The sequence below is a fragment of the Xenopus laevis genome, chromosome 8S (assembly GCF_017654675.1).
Source record: "Xenopus laevis strain J_2021 chromosome 8S, Xenopus_laevis_v10.1, whole genome shotgun sequence".
Lineage (NCBI taxonomy): Eukaryota > Metazoa > Chordata > Amphibia > Anura > Pipidae > Xenopus > Xenopus laevis.
Genome location: NC_054386.1, coordinates 68,307,433 through 68,324,228, shown reverse-complemented (window position 1 = coordinate 68,324,228; position 16,796 = coordinate 68,307,433). Strand labels below are relative to the sequence as shown.

The 16,796-nt window shown below is 37.1% G+C and overlaps 1 protein-coding gene across 1 annotated transcript in view; it reads right to left on the bottom strand.

The window, feature by feature from the left end:
- Positions 1–443: 443 nt before the first annotated feature.
- Positions 444–16,796, bottom strand: part of xpnpep2.S (X-prolyl aminopeptidase (aminopeptidase P) 2, membrane-bound S homeolog) — a 41,697-nt gene continuing 25,344 nt past the window's right edge. Inside the window, 12 exon segments of the mRNA XM_018233051.2 lie at positions 444–822; positions 1,169–1,267; positions 1,541–1,617; positions 4,251–4,310; positions 4,975–5,079; positions 5,384–5,453; positions 5,645–5,705; positions 6,499–6,570; positions 8,952–9,029; positions 10,242–10,351; positions 11,418–11,507; positions 13,964–14,159. Of these exon segments, the coding sequence (XP_018088540.2) occupies positions 622–822; positions 1,169–1,267; positions 1,541–1,617; positions 4,251–4,310; positions 4,975–5,079; positions 5,384–5,453; positions 5,645–5,705; positions 6,499–6,570; positions 8,952–9,029; positions 10,242–10,351; positions 11,418–11,507; positions 13,964–14,159 (1,219 nt within the window). The 3' untranslated portion in view covers positions 444–621.

Sequence of the window (16,796 nt, the reverse complement as noted above, 5' to 3'; positions counted from 1 at the left end):
GGAACACTGGGGTGGGTATGGCAGGGGAGTTTACTTGGCTGATGGCAATGTATAACTATTGTACGATAACTTTGCTGCATGAAAGTGTCAGAGGTAGGTGGTGGCTATGGCTGGGGACAGTTAATCTGACTGTTGTGTTAACAGTTGTGGTTACTGCTGGGAGCTCCTAAAGTGAACTTTGGGAAATAAGGGTAAATGTTGCTACAGGACTGTACAGTTCCAAATGGAATATGAGCAGAGGTACTAAAGTACTAAATTAAATGTCTCCTCACAGTAAGAGAGAGGCTTTTTTTTTTTCCTTTCTATGGGAACTAGGAACTCATGGTGTTATGGTTTAGTTATCAGAGATCTATCTATTTCCAAATAGGCAACAATGAATTCTTGTTGTACCACATGAAAGCTAAACCTTCTAATGTGCTATTCAAATTTACTATACAATACAGTGCAGTTGTAAGAGATCTGTATATTTATATGAAGCAGACATTGACCAAGAAGTAAAGTAAAGGTCTGTAAAAAAAAAAAAATGTTATTGGGCAGAAAGCAAACAAGTAGCACACATTTAGTCCCTATGTATTTTATAGATTCCATCCATCCAATTTTAGAACCTAGAAATTATTTTCTTCAAACAAATATGTAAGTTATAAAACCATTTGCCGTCACTGTTAAGCTCATGAGGAGCAATGGTGCAGAGATCAGGGCACCATGTGACAAAGGTCTTGTGTTCTTCTCCAGCCACTTGTATTCTTCATGAAGGTTCTGCTTTTGCAATTCAGGCCCCACTTGGTCTTTTATCTTCTTGTTATACTTGTCTACATAATCAATCTAAAAGGCAACAGACAAAAAAGTTGCTATTAGCATCTTTATTGTTATAAAGGTATTATTCTTGGCAGCACTATAGACTATGGTCTCATAAAGGAGGTTGTCAATTTAAACCTGATGGAGCCCAAAAAACTCAAGAGCATGCTCTCTATTGCAAACATACAAATGGCACTTTATGATGTTAGACATGCTCAAGGAAATATAAAATTACTATCAATATATCATTTCCAATGAACGTGTTGTTGGCTTAATTCAGAAAATGTTGCAGACTATGAAGAAAAAGAATGTTAACCTTTGGAAAGCACCGGGCAAAAAAGTAAAAAACAAAATAGAACCTTCATTTGGTTACCTGAACATCTGTCATAATACTTGTGTCAATGAGATTCCTGTCATATGGGACCAAGGTTACACTCTCAAATGCAAGGTAAGGTTCACCTCCAAACATGTGCTGCATTCATCAAGTGCAAACAGAGAACAAAAAGTTAAAACATGGTAATACATATCATTTGCATGTATAGTATGTTTTCTAATAATATAAAGTTGTACAATTTTAAATTCATTCAGAAATGTACTATAGATCAAGCAGTCACAAAGAGAAGATAAATATGATTTAGGAAGCTTTCCTGTGGGGAGAGGACATTGGGCAAGATAGAGCTTTAAATGTTTGTTTTTTTTTAAAATAGACAATTAGCAAGACTTTAAATAGACTCTCATTACAAACCTCCGTCTTTGCTTCAACTATTAGTACAATATCTTCAATGCGAATTCCAAAGTGCCCATCGTGATAGTAACCAGGCTCTGAAGAAATATACAAAATAACTTTCATACATATCAGAATTTAGCATTTAAATGGGAAAAACCTGACTATATCTGGGCTAGATCAATCATGCATATCATGAAAATTCCGTATATTGTGCACCCCCTTCCCCTTCTAAAATGACACCAGTGAACACTCTACATTTTGAAATGCACAGAAAAGTTTGGAAGCACACAAAAAAATCCAGAATTTTTCGGGATTCATTATACCCCGAGGATGGGAAAAGTCCAAATCCGAATATCTGGCATCCCCGACCTGCCCAGGTCGTATATAAGTCAATAGGAAAAGTCTCACAGATATCCTGAATTGCGCTGGGTTTTGTACAAAAATCTGAATATTTTGTGGTTTCGGGCAAAAATCCGAATAAATCAGATTTTTCAGGCTGAAAATTTGTATGATTTGAATTCTCAGACGATTTTCAAGTTTTTTTCGATTTTTACCGAACAGGAAATTTTTGGGAAAATGGATTAATAAATAAGGGGAAATAACCAGTGTGGATTTGGTCTGAGTATATTTTAGAAAATAATGAGATAAATTTGGATTTTATTTATTAAAGTCCAAATGGTATAAACTTGAAAATTGTAAAAAAATTTACTATAAAAACCAATTTTTTTGTGGGGGAAAAAAATCAAATTTTTCTAGATTTATTATACCCCGAGGCTGCAAAAACTCAGAATTCGAAACTACTCCATCTTCAACTTGTCCTGTAAAAGTCAATTTGAAGTTGAGGTCCTATTTTCAATTTGAAGATATTATTGTCTGGGTTTCGTATGATAATCCGAACACTTCGGGCTTTTCTGGCGATTTCACAAAAAATTCTGACTTTTCGGCCAGTAAATCCAAAAAACTCAGTACAACACGCGTTTTTTGTCGATCTGATTTTTTTGTGATTTTTAATGAAAAATAAGTCCACCAAACAACTCTAAATTGATTGTAGGAGGTCCCACATAGGCTAAAACACCAAGTCAGCAGGTTTTAGATGGCCGAATAGTTGAATTTGAATTCTTAAAGGGACAATACATTATAAATTTTGAAATTCGAATTTCGATTTTTTTTAACTCTAATCAAATTTGGACTATTCCCTAGCCGAATTACACTAAAATAAACTCAACATTCAAATTTAAAAATTTGAATTTTTAATTCAACCCTTGATAAATCTGCCCCTAAGTGTACAAATAGTATTTTAACATCTACTTTGTTTTGTTGATTCTTTATAGTAATGGTTCCTCTTTAAGCTTTAATTAAATTATCTACTATATGAAAATAATATGTATATATATTAAAATTCAAACTGGGGATTTTCAGCTGATTTTACCATATCCATGAGCACTTCTGGTTGGCAAAATAGTTTGTCTTGACTGCTTTGACTTGTTGCTACTACTTCTACTACTACTAATAATAATAACAATAAAAAAGCCCCTAAGTTTTGTGATATTTTAAAATTGTATTTATTATTTACAGTATATTTATTTGGCCACAGGTAGATGTACAGTATTTGTGTACCTTTGTAGAAGGTAAGATGTATTTGTGTATTAGTTTAAAAGTTGATTTCTTTGTTCTACAGTCAGAACAGTTATATATTTCATTCTCATATATAATTATAAAAATGTTACTTAAAAAATTACACCTTTACTGGATCTCACCATAGACCCTCTTCAGTCTAGTGTTTGTTACAAATGAGTGGTAGGCATGTGTTAGCAGTCCATGCTCAGAAGAGCAGTAGGAGATTGGTAGCCAATCGCAGCTTTGTCATAAAGGAGAATAAAACCCTCCCCTCAACCCCAGGACCCCTCCAACTGCCTCCACCACCCCAATACCACCTCTTACTCTCAAAAGTGTTGGCTGGTGCCATCTTGCACCAATTTGGATTCTCTTTTGTGCTCGCCAGCAAGGGGTATGTGCAATTGAAGCCAGGTCTGGATCAACTCTGCCAACCGCTTTGGGCAACTATTCATTTTTTAAACAGGTACAGATAGGAACACTTGTGAGAGTTGCAGTTGGTGCAGGGCAAAGAAGGAAGATGGTCATTGGAAGCGGGCCTGGTGTTGGAGAGAGAGCTTTGTTCTCCTTTAATGTAGGGAAATATAAGCTGAAGTTCACTGTCAGGTGCACATAGCTGCTGATTGGCTGGCATCCTACAGTGCACCAGTATGTTATTTTGGGAAATTAAAGTACTAAATCTAATATAATTAATTCTAAAACAACTGGACTTGCTGAGTAATATTGAAGACATTTCACTACTCATCCGAGCAGCTTTTTCAGTTCAACTGACTGGTATGGGATGTCCATATAGGATTGGATTAGTGGAAGAGTTTATATGCCGAGGACTTCCCACACCAGTCAGTTGAACTGAAGAAGCTGCTCGGATGAGTAGTGAAACGTCTTCAATGATTACTCAGCAAGTTCAGTTGTTTTAGAATTACTTATATTCGATATACCATGACCTGGATGAATGAAAATCTTCATTGTCATAAAGTACTAAAGAACTAAATTAAAGTACTACAAAAGGCAAGTTTAAAAGGCCCAAACTTGGTGTTGTTAATAAACTATTGCTATGAACTGTTTGTGTTACCCTGCACACTATGAACAGTATGTAGTAAATGAAAACACCTACCGATGGAAGTGAACATTCCTTTGGTCAAGGCAATATTATTAGACTGGAAACCCACAGGCCCTGTAGACAAACATAGCCATTCAGATCTGCAAAATGCCCCACATTCACATAGAAACACTTAGGGGCAGATTTATCAAGGGTCGAATTTCGAAGTAGAAAAAGCTTCGAAATTTGACCATCGAATTGGAATACTTCGACTTCGAATATCGAAGTCGAAGTTTTTTTACATCGAATTTGGCCATTTGTGGTCGAAGTAAAATCGTTCGATCGAATGATGAAATCCTTCGAATCGAATAATTCAAAGGATTTCATCCATCGATCAAACGATTTTTCTTAGACTTCAAAGAACTTAAAAAAATGCTGTAGAAGGTCCCCATAGGCTAACATAGCACTTCGGCAGGTTTAATTTGGCGAAGTATTGAAGTCGAAGTTTTTTTAAAGAGACAGTACTTCTAATATTGAATGGTCGAATATTCAAACGATTTTACTTCAAAACGAATTCGAAGTCGTAGTATTCTATTCGATGGTCGAAGTATCCAAAAAATTACTTTGAAGTTCGAATTTTTTACTTCGAAAATTCCCTCAAATTCACTTCGACCCTTGATAAATCTGCCCCTTAATTATGCAGTTAGGTATATTCAGCTGTGACAAGACAAAGTAGGAAAGATCTTTACAAAACTGATATTAGTGTTCAGCAAGCCGTAATTTAGGAAGATAAACTTACATTCATGGACAGAAAAGAAGTTACCAATGCCATGTCCAGTTCCATGCCCATAATTTAGACCTGCCTCCCAAAGAGATTTTCTGGCAAATGCCTCAACCATTCTTCCTAAAATAGAAAAGTACATAAAAAATATAAACCATAATGAGATTTTATCTAAAACCAAATGATTTTATCTGCCACAAGACATGGAGGTGTTATGTTACTTAATGCCTTTATGTATTTGCAGAAAATGTGATGACAGTTAATAAAGGGCAGAATTATGATATAATTCTATATACAGTCCATACCATAAATACCCTGATAGTCCCACCATAGGTTTATTTTGCATATCAGACACTCCCTCCCTTACTTTCTGACATTATGATGAGAAATCAAAATACGACTACAATGGCAGATAATATTTACATACCAGATGTTCTTTGAGGAAATATAAGTCTGGTTAGCTCAATATTCCCCATCAGAACTCGTGTATATGCTTCCTATAAAGTAATAAAAAGGAGTAATTAATAGGAGATGCATCCATCCACATTACAATAGCCAGATCCCCTTTTCTGGTCTTATCATTGCTAAGTATTTCCTAGTGACTTTGAATGTTTTGTGATGTGCAGCATAAAACATCTTAAAATGAACCACATATTTACAAATATCACAAACAAAAAAATGATTTCACCTTCTCAAAAGCTGTTGGTGTTCCCCAGTGGACAGTCCTTGTAATGTCTGTAGTCCCATCACTGAAAAACATGAAGAAAAAGTATGAATGCATTCAAAATGAAAAAAAAAAACTTTAAGATGATGCATGCTTCTCATTATAACAGACAATGTGAGGTGTGATCAACAATTATGGAACATAATCAATCAGGATAGGTAGGTATTGGTAAATCAGTATAATAATCCAGGTTTCAGATTTGTGCACTTTGGAAGTAAAGTTCCCATAAACCTATGCTGACTGTGAATGCCCTGTGCACATATATTCCTGTAGAGATTATGCCTTAGTGTGCCATGCTTTGCCAATTCTTCTTTACTAAATGGAAGTAAACAAATTACTAAACAAATGAAAGCACTCATTCCCTACATTTGCTCTTGAATAAATATGGACCATTTCTCAATGAGCTACAACATATTGCACAGTGTTCCAGAGATGTCAGCGAACATCATAAGTGCATCGAAGCAATAACCCAGGGAACACTGCATTGCTGCAGGAACAAAATAATATGATTGCATGCAACTAGTGCAAATGTAACCAATGAATGACTTTTCCTGCTCCGCTGATGTATCTATTTACATGTACAACAATCTCTCTGTTTATTTAGGAATGGTCATAAAAAGATCACCTAAACATCTAGATGTCCACCTAAATCTAGAATTTAGGTGACTACCTGAGCCATACCCAAGTAGCAGTACGATATATAAAAGACTTTGTAAAGTAAAATAGAGCATAAAACAAGCAATAAACAATTGTCAAGTGTGAATAATTAATAGAAGTCAGAAGGGCTGAGATTTCCTTAACATAAGAGTGACACTTACTAATATTGTCCTCCAGAGTCAATAAGATACATCTCATTCACTCTCAGTTCACGCTTTGTGTCATTAGTTGCACTGTAAATTAAAGGTACATATGAATGTCAATTAACACAGTGAAATAGGTAATAGGAGGCATAGAAAGCAGATTGTTGAATGCTGCAACATAATTTTATTTAGTGTGCCGCTTAGGGTTTTTCATAAAGTCCTTATTTTCCTTGAACATAGAAAATTATAAAGAAGAACTTCTCTATTCTTCAGGCTGCATTTGATGGTATTCTAAAAAAAATGGTTGCAGATTTGTTACCGGGAGAAATAAAACTCTAGGTAATGTCCTGGCTTCCAGTTTGGTTACATCTGAAATGCCTACTACTTTGGCTTAGCTAGGTAGCAATGGTATGTATAGATGTGGCTCTACAAGATGTTATGTACTTATGTATCAGTGACAAAAACTTTTTAATCTTCAGTAGTTTACGTGAGCATACAGTATATCTGATATCAAAGGAAATAGTGGTACGAATGTTTAGGAACATTTCTCTGACTGTTCTAAGGGCAATGCAACTTTACTCTGTGAAAGGTATAGAGAAGGTTAGCCTTGGTTCCAGGGGAGCTAATTTATCTATACTTTTGAACAAAAAAGAAGTGACATGTATTTTTACATTAAGACAAGACAGCCTCAAGGTCTATATTATGACTTTGATGTATCTTGCTACTACAAATAATTGACTATGAATATATGCTTTTTGGAACTATATATTTTTGATGTATCCTGCTATTATGAATGATTTGTTATGAGTACATACTCTTAGGGGCATGTTTATCAAGAGTCGAATTTCAAATTGAAAAAACTTCGAAATTCAAATTCAAAAAGAGCAACCGAAATTAAGGTTTTTTTTTTGGTCGATAAGGTCTGTTTTTGATCAAATAGGTCCGTATTGGCCAAATTCGAATTGTTCAAATCGGAGGAATAGCGCATTCGATCGAATTAGATTCAAAGTTTTTCCCAAAAAAACTTAGATTTTTCAAAGTCCACCAATTGAACCTAAATAGGTTCTAGGAGGTCCTCCATAGACTAAAACAGCAATTCGGCAGTTTTTATATGGTGAATGGTCGAAGTCGAATTTTTAAAGAGACAGTACACGATAAATTTCGATATTCTAATTTTCAAATTATTTTCAAATTCAAATCGAACTTTGACTATTCCCTAGTTGTAGTACACAAAAAATAGCTCTTTTTGGTACATTGTTTTTAATGTCCCTCCCTCTATTATTCTATTGGTTAATTAATTTACTTTGTTGATTGGTGGCTCTGGGGTATATAGTTGGTATACCATTTTGTTTCTATTCAACCTACAATTAAGTGCCCAAGTGCATGAAACACATAAGGCTATGTTTAAATTTACTTTGTGGCCTGAAATAAAGTTCTCAGTTATTACAAGCCTGTTTGTGGGACTGCTGAGTGCCTGCTGTTTTCTGTTTGGTTGGATACCTTCACCTTGAGCTGTAGGTCTGAGGCATGTGCACTCAGACCCCATGTACTACTGGTAAGATTACACATTTATTGGCCTTGCATTGGGAATTTTTTTTAATGGACTACCACTTAGGGTTGCCACCTTTTACTTTGTGAAGATCTGGAGAGGTGGCTGACAATCTTAATCCGGGAGGGAGCCGATGTATCAGGGTGGAGTTGATTAATATTGGGGAAGATCAATTACATTAAGGGACAAAGCTATTATTCAGTAGGCAGATACTGCCTAACTTTTCAGCCAGTCTGGCAAGGAGTTGTCTGGTTTTAGACATCCGCAACCCAGAAATTCAGTTTTTTCAGGGGATTTCTGGGTTTAAGGGGGGTCCCGGGCATGCTGCAGAAGAAGGCACTCCAGAGAAGAACAAAGAAGCCACGATGGAAAAGACCCAGAATAATTTATTTTAACTTGTGGGAGGGCCCTGACCACCAAATGTTTTTTTAACTTTAACTGGTCACCAATGGTTGTTTAGCAATTGTGTCTGAGTGGCTTTTTTTTTTTACTGCAGTTTGGTGGTGCGCAAGTGCCTGTGGAGGGGGTGCACAGGGTTCTGGGGTGTGGCCAACAGTGGGGGGTTGGTGGGGTTCAGGGGGGCTCAAAACGTTTATCATATGGGTCCCTGTGATTTCTGATGCCAGTCCTGCAACCAGTGCAGTGACTGCCTGGTTCAAAACAAAACAGGTAGCAACCTTAGTGCTACTACATATTTTGGACCCACAGCCTTTTCCCATGTAATTACACTAAAAGACTAAATAAAACAAGGTAAAATAGCCATAGCCAAAGGAAGGGGGGGAAGGAAGCCAAGACTGACCTGAACAAAGTATGTAAAAGCAAGATAAGGAGGACTGACTGGAACAAGGCAAGAAAGGACTGCATGGAGCAATGCAAAGTAGCAATAGATATATCATTCAGAATCATTGATATAAAGTATCACCTGTAATGAGCAAGAGCTGCATTTAAACCACTGGCAGAAATGGTGGCAAAACTTGGGCCTTGGGAATGCTTCTGTTTTCTAACGAAAAAGAAAAAAATGGGTATAAGTCATTGGCTTGCAGATGGGCTTAAACTTAAGCAAACTTTTCTACCCCTGCTATATGCTATAAGGCAAGTAAAGCCAGTGGAGCTATGTTCTAAAAAATATATCTGTACCATAGGGCTACTGTAAGAACAAGCAGTGACCTGCAGTTATCTGGCACAAAAATTGCATTGGGGGGGGTGGACTGGCTGTCCGGTCTGCATCTGGGCCCCTTTCTGAAGGCAAGCCTGTCCTAAAAGTAGTCCAATGGGCAGCTGTGAAATCTTTGGTCCCCTATGAGCCAAGTCAGACACGTGCTAGTTAAAAAACTTTGCTGATGTCCACTAATACCAATCAGGAATATAGCTTGAATTAAAAAGCATGTGTTGATAAAGATCTGAAAAAGCAATTTGGGCAGGTAGTAACTTGAGTGTCATACACTAAAGCCTTATAACAGATTTACTAAAGCAAACATTTTTGACAGGTTAATTTATATATTAAAGGCTAATGCCACACATTGAGACTCGTAGTAATTGGTTCATGTTGCCGGAGCAAGCTTTAAACAGCAGCTTTTAATTGCCACATTGGCATTAGGCTACTTAGGGCATAACTGTAGCTAATTGGACGTCACATACCGGTAGATTATTTTAACTTCTCCAGTGGCATAGGACTGCTGAGACACTTCCCATGCCTGTCTTTTCTATGGCACATAATACAGAGTCCCCATGGAGCAATAGCTTACCTTCCAGGTCCCTCCAGTGAAGATCTTTTTCTATATGCCCAGGACTGAGTGCATGATTAATGTGCTACCCTGGGAGCCAAATGCAGTAGATACCAGTACTCCCACATCTGGGGAGGTTCATTATTCATACAGTACATTAAGGATAAACAGGCAAAAGTCACTCAATACCAGAGTAACCCAGGAGGTAAGTTATGGTTGTTACGGGGTCTCATAGGGATGTTGGTTTTGGGAAATGGCAAATGGCACAAGGTAATTATTAGAAGACACTCCTTATTATTGATATAATATACTGTAGCTATCATAAGTTAGATCTGATGCTAATTGAGAGCAGGAGGGAAGTCCAATAACAGCAAAGGTTTACAGGGAACCCAGAACTTGAAGCTTAGCCTTGGCCCCTGCTTTCTATAACCATTGCCCTAATGGAAATCTCCCTGGCACAAATACATTCAGACAAAAACATTACTTACTGTCTTAGACTGTCTACAAAGTCTGCTCCACTGAGTTCATCCACTAAGCCACTGGGTACATTTTTCTCCAGCCATACTAAATACTGAATGACTGCTATTGCATCCCGGATCTTGAAAATAAGAAAATATATGCAGTGAACGCTCCTTGTATTATATGTGGGCAGAGTCAGACTCACCTACCACATTAGCAGAGGATTTTCTGGTGGGCTCAGGTCTTATTGGATCTTATCCAAGGACAATTCTCATCAGTCCTTCCTTATTTCAACCATAGCACTACACAACATCTAAATGTTTTAGCACTGTATACATAAATGTAACCCAATAAAGTATTAATTGCATTACATTTCTCATACACATAGGGGCAGATTTATCAAGGGTCGAATTTCAAAGTGGAAAATACTTCGAAATTTGACCATCGAATAGAATCCTCCGACATTCGATTCGAAGTCGGAGGATTTTATTCATCGTACGATCGTATTATGATTGTATGATCGTACGACCTGCTCTGTAGGTCCCCATAGGCTAACATAGCACTTCGGCAGGTTTAAGTTGGCGAAGGATTGAAGTCGAAGTTTTTTTAAAGAGACAGTACTTCGATTATCGAATGGTCGAATAGTAAAACGATTTTTACTTCGAATCGAAGACGAATTAAATTTGAAGTCGTACTATCCAATTCAATGTAGGGATGCACCGAATCCAGGATTCAGTTCGGGATTCGGCCAGGATTCGGGCTTTTTCAGCAGGATTCGGATTCGGCCGAACCCTTCTGCCTTGGCGAACCGAATCCGGATCCTAATTTGCATATGCAAATTAGGGGCGTGGAGGGAAGTTGCGTGACTTTTTGTCAGAAAACAAGGAAGTAAAAAATGTTTTCCCCTTCCCTTGCATATGCAAATTAGGGTTTGGATTCGGTTCGGTATTCGGTAGAATCTTTCACAAAGGATTTCACAAAGCCGAATCCAAAAAAGTGGATTTGGTGCATCCCTAATTCAATGGTCGAAGTATCCAAAAAATTACTTCGAATTTGGAATTGTTTTACTTCTAATTCACTTCGACCCTTGATAAATCTGCCCCATAGAGTCCATGACCTTTTAAATGTCAAATGTTTTAGAATAAAATGCACGGAATATATTTTATTTTGGGAATCATAATGTGATTAGTTTTATATATACTTACATGGCAGTCCTTCAGCAATTGTTGTTCTATTTCACTTTTCACAGCCTTTGTTGTTAAGACTGGAGAATACTCTTCAGCCAATAGTTTGTCCTACATGGTAAGGGAAAAACCGTCATCATCTTACTTAGTAAAGGAAAGTACTGTATATGACTACAGATGTAATAAAAAATAGCATTTTAAAGTGCATAAAATAAATGTAAAACTTTGAAATTTACATTTATTATTCTATTTATTCTTTTCCGTTTCAGAGCTATTTAAGTTTTTATTAACTACCAATATAATTAATTTTGTAACCACAGTGCCACAAGCTGATCAGTAACTGTAACTGTAAAGTCAAGAGAAATATCTTCAGAAGGAAAACAGAAAAGTATTCTGATGTTGCCAAAAGCGGATGGTGATGTTTTTGTTTGGGTAAGCTAAAAAATGTTAGGTATCTGCAATGAACATCCACGCAATAGTATTTTTTTGTCACACATGTTGATAACTCTATCATACTAAAGCAAAAGAATGCTGTTTGTAGCAGTGCACGGTAAAAAAAAACCCATTTTTTAAAAGACGTTGATCCTTTAAAGGGGTTGTTCATTTTTAAATGAACTTTTAGCATTATACAGAGCATGTTATCATTTGTGGTTTTTTGAGTTATTTAACTTTTTATTCAGTAGCTCTCAAGATTGTAATTTTAGCAATTTTGTTGCTAAGGTCCAAATTACATAGCAACCATTAATTGATTTGAATAAAAGATTGAATATGAATAGGAGAGGCTGGAATAGAAAAATGAGTAATAAAACGTACAAAATAAATTTGTATCCTTACAGAGCATTTATTTTTAGATAGATTAGAAGCCTCAGAGGTTCTTTCCCATCTCCTTCCTGAGCAGAACAACATCAGAACACTTCTCTGTTTTGCTTCTAAAGCCATCTTTGTGAAGTTCAATGGATATGGAGCTCCAAGGACTTCCAGGAGGAAGGGGGCATAGCAATACAAATTGTTTAGCACAAGAAGGCTTAGATATTGCACAAGTTTCACTTGGGCAAACATAGGCAATACAATCCTTCACAATGGAAGGTCACCAGAAAAAAAGTATATACAAGTCCATGAATGTTTTACGAATATCTGTATGTCCTGCCAAAGGACAAAGTTCTCAGAAAGACTGGGAATTTCTCTTAAGATTCTCAATGAAAGTAGAATGAAGAAGAAGGAAATGTCCAGGATGAAGAATGTTATAAACAAGTAGGGTAGATTTTTTTAGACATTTTTTTTTGTAACAAATAAGACCTGGTTCAAATTTACCAATTAGAATTTTGTATTTAATGACAAAGGTTTGCACACATTTTTGCAAGTCGGCACTTGAGTTGGGGCTTTTCTAAGAACTCTGGTATAAAAGGGAGCTCCCATTTAGAATCAGGACTCATGAAAGTGTACCAGGTCATATTGATCATCGTTTGATTATCGGGAACCTGAAGGTCATGCGCCAGAGGTTGTGGGGCTCCTCGATTTGTGTTGAATTAATGCTGAACTGGCTATTCATACAAAGATAATTAAATCTATTTGACTCGATTCTTTTTTTTTTTTTTTTTGATTTTATTCTTACGTGTGTGTGTGTGTTCACTAAGGTTCATCAAGGTTTAATTAATGATCCTGTAATTAATAAAAATTTAATTAATAAAGGTTCATCCCTTTATCACAACCCTGAAGTAAGGAAATCATAACTCCTATTAAAACTTGTTTGGAGGGATATAAATGAGGTTTGAACATGAACAAAAGCCAACAGCAGTTGATGAAAGGCTGTACAATATCCAGTTAATTTGTCGGGCATAGCCACCTTGGGAAGAGGAAGGAGCAGACTGATCCACATGAACTGAAGTGGACTGGGCTAGCAATTGGCTTGTCATAACATGATATTCTCCATGCAGATCCCTGACAGCTTGAGTATGGGCAGCAATTTTCTGTGACAAATCTTACAAGGAAAGAGACTCCCCTTTAGTCTCCATAGGTGACTTGGTGATAACGTGTTACGTTTGCTGGTGGAGCTTTAGGAAAAGGAAGAAACACAACACAGGACAGGTCAAGGTGAGCAAGCTGAATATTAACATGGTCAAGGACAGGCCGAGGTCATGGGACGGTTAAGTTCAGTCGTAGTCGGGTCACAGGCAATATTAGTAAGGCAGCGATCAAGTTTAGAATTCCAGAAACTGAAAATCACAAACGCAAGAACCAGAGCTAGGAATATCATCAAGTACTGTTTACTTCCATTGGTATCCTTATAAAGACATTACATACTTACATCCATTAACAAGTGGGATATTTGGTTCACTTCACACATTACATTACTAGGGTATAACTAGGGTATTACTTGGTTTTATTTTACTTTTTCCATTAATTAGAAAATATGCTGCAACATTAAAAAACTGGTTTAACATACACAATTAGGGTTGACACCATTTCATTTCAATGCCACCTTCCAAAAACTGGGCTGTCCGCATAAAAATCGAACAGGTGGCAACCCTTTACACATGGTATATGATAGATAAATATAAATAAAGTACCTTTGGTATAATTTCATATACGCCATAACTGGTGTAGCTTTGCCCAATCCATATTTTCACATTTCCCTTTACGTATTCCAGCAGAGTGTCTCGAAGCTGATCATACTCAGCAAGCTGGACACAAGATGATGGTGTGCAATTGATGTTTAGGTAGGTTTGCACTTCACTGGTGATACGGCTTACATTAACAAACATCCTAAATTCATATACAGCACAAAAAAAAGCCGTCAGCTGGGCACAACATATATGTCTTTCCTGCATATGTACAGGGCCAATGGATCATCACTCAATGTTGATTTACAAAAGCAAGTAAGATTTTGGTCATATGTGGGAACAAGCACTGGTAAGACAGACATTCTTAAATTAAGGAAAAACTAGATTCAATAATTACTGTGTGGTGGTTTTGGAAGCAAATTCATGATTACCGACTGACTGTAAGACAAATATGTATCAAACCCCACTCAACCTTGAAGCCAAGCTGTTGTTTATTGTCCGTAATGTGGACTTGGAACACAGAATTACAGAAAAAAAGAGTAACTAAGTAAATACTTCCAGAAGTTCTAAGCAAGAGCCACACCTAGGGGCAGATTCACTAAGCTCGAGTGAAGGATTCGAATGAAAAATACTTCGAATTTCGAAGTATTTTTTGGGTACTTCGACCATCGAATGGGCTACTTCGACCTTCGACTTCGATTCGAACGTTTCGAACGAAAAATCGTTCGACTATTCGACCATTCGATAGTCGAAGTACTTTCCCTTTAAAAAAAACTTCGACCCCCTACTTCGGCAGATAAAACCTACCGAAGTCAATGTTAGCCTATGGGGAAGGTCCCCATAGGCTTGCTAAACTTTTTTTGATCGAAGGATTTTCCTTCGATCGTTGGATTAAAATCCTTCGAATCGTTCGATTCGAAGGATTTAATCGTTCGATCGAACGAAAAATCCTTCGATCGATCGAACGAACGTTTAGCGCTAAATCCTTCGACTTCGATATTCGAAGTCGAAGGATTTCAATTCGAGGGTCGAATTTCGAAGTATTTTTTACTTCGAAATTCGACCCTTAGTGAATCTGCCCCCTAGTGTTCATGTAGTTGTAGTAGTTACTGTATTTCTAATGACTTTCTAATAGTAATTAACTATCTAAATTGTTGCCACTCTGCTGTGTGATCAACTGCATTGAGAGTAAATGTACATGCATGCACACAGAATTGGTACTGCTCAGACCCCAGCTGCGAGTATACCAATTTTGACACTCATCAGATGCGCACATAAGAGAACATTTTGGGTGATTTGCCTCCATTGAATGTAAAAAATCAGGAATTTTAAGAAAGTGTTTACAGATAAATTAAGCCTAAATATCATTTCTTGGGTTTAGTTGCCATTTAAACACTAATCACAGGGAAAGGCTGTGATATTTATTAGAAATATATATTGTTTTATCCAATGCTGCCACGTTTTATGTGTATAGTGCATCTGGCCTGCTGATGTCGAATGCTACAGGCCTTAATATTTTATTTCTTTTTTCAGACTCTTCAATTATGGTAGGAATTGGAAATGAATATACTGAATATACATTAGGGGGCAGATTTATCAAGGGTCAAATTTCGAAGCTAAAAATACTTAGAAATTCGACCATCGAATTGAAATACTTCGACTTCGAATATCGAAGTCAACGTTTTTTTCATCGTATTTGAGTATCCTGCGGTCGAAGTAAAATCGTTCGATCGAGCAATTAAATCCTTCGAATCTAACTATTCAAAGGATTTCAGTGATCGATCAAACGATTTTACTTCGACTTCTAAAAAAATGCTTTAAAATGCATTGAAAAATGCTCTAGTAGGTCCCCATAGGCTAACATAGCACTTCGGCAGGTTTAATTTGGCGAAGTATTTAAGTCGAAGTTTTTTTAAAGAGACAGTACGTTGATTATCGAATGGTCGAATGTTCGAACAATTTTACTTCGAATCAAATTCGAAGTCATAGGGGCAAATTCACTAAGATTCGTAGTTGCACCAGGCGTAACTTCGCCGCACTTCGCCACACTTCGCCAGGCATAGTTTCGCCAGCGCTCCGCAAATTCACTAAAATCCGAAGTTGCGCTCAGGGGTAGCGTAAGGTTGCGAAGTTGCGCTAGCGTTGATTCGCTAAGCGAAGTTACGCTAGCGATGGTTAATTTGCATACGGCGCCAAATTCAAATTTCAATGGAGGAATACGTACAATCACTACAAATGCCTGGGAAACCTTCAAAACATCAAATAATATTTTTTTTTTGCCCTACGCATGATGTGCCCACTGTATAGTTAAGTTGCCATGAGTTAGGAAATATAGGGGGGAAGGAGGGGAGCCCCAAAAAAAATGTCGATCTTTTTCAGCCTATCACCCGTAATATAGAAAAAACGCCAGCGTTTGAACTTTTTTTGAAGCAATCCCTTTCTACTCTATTGCGCTTCGCCTGGTCTGAGGTAGCGAAGGAAGTCTAGCGTAAAAGGTAGCGTTCAGTACAATGCGCGCGTTGGTGAATTTGCGTAGTTATGTCCGTTGCGCAAATTCGCCAGGCGTAAGGGTGCGAAGTAACACTAGCGAATTTACGCCAGCGTTCTTTAGTGTATTTGCGAAGTAACGAAAATGACCAACGCTAGCGAATTGACGCTAGCGTTAGGCGCTTCGGCGCATAGTGAATTTGCCCCGTAGTATCCCATTCGATGGAAATTTTTTTACTTTCGAAAATTCCCTCGAATTCATTTCGACCCTTGATAAATCTGCCCCTGAATGTAATTCTGTTAAATCAGATATGCAAATCGTAAAGTGACACTCTCCATATGAAATGTATTT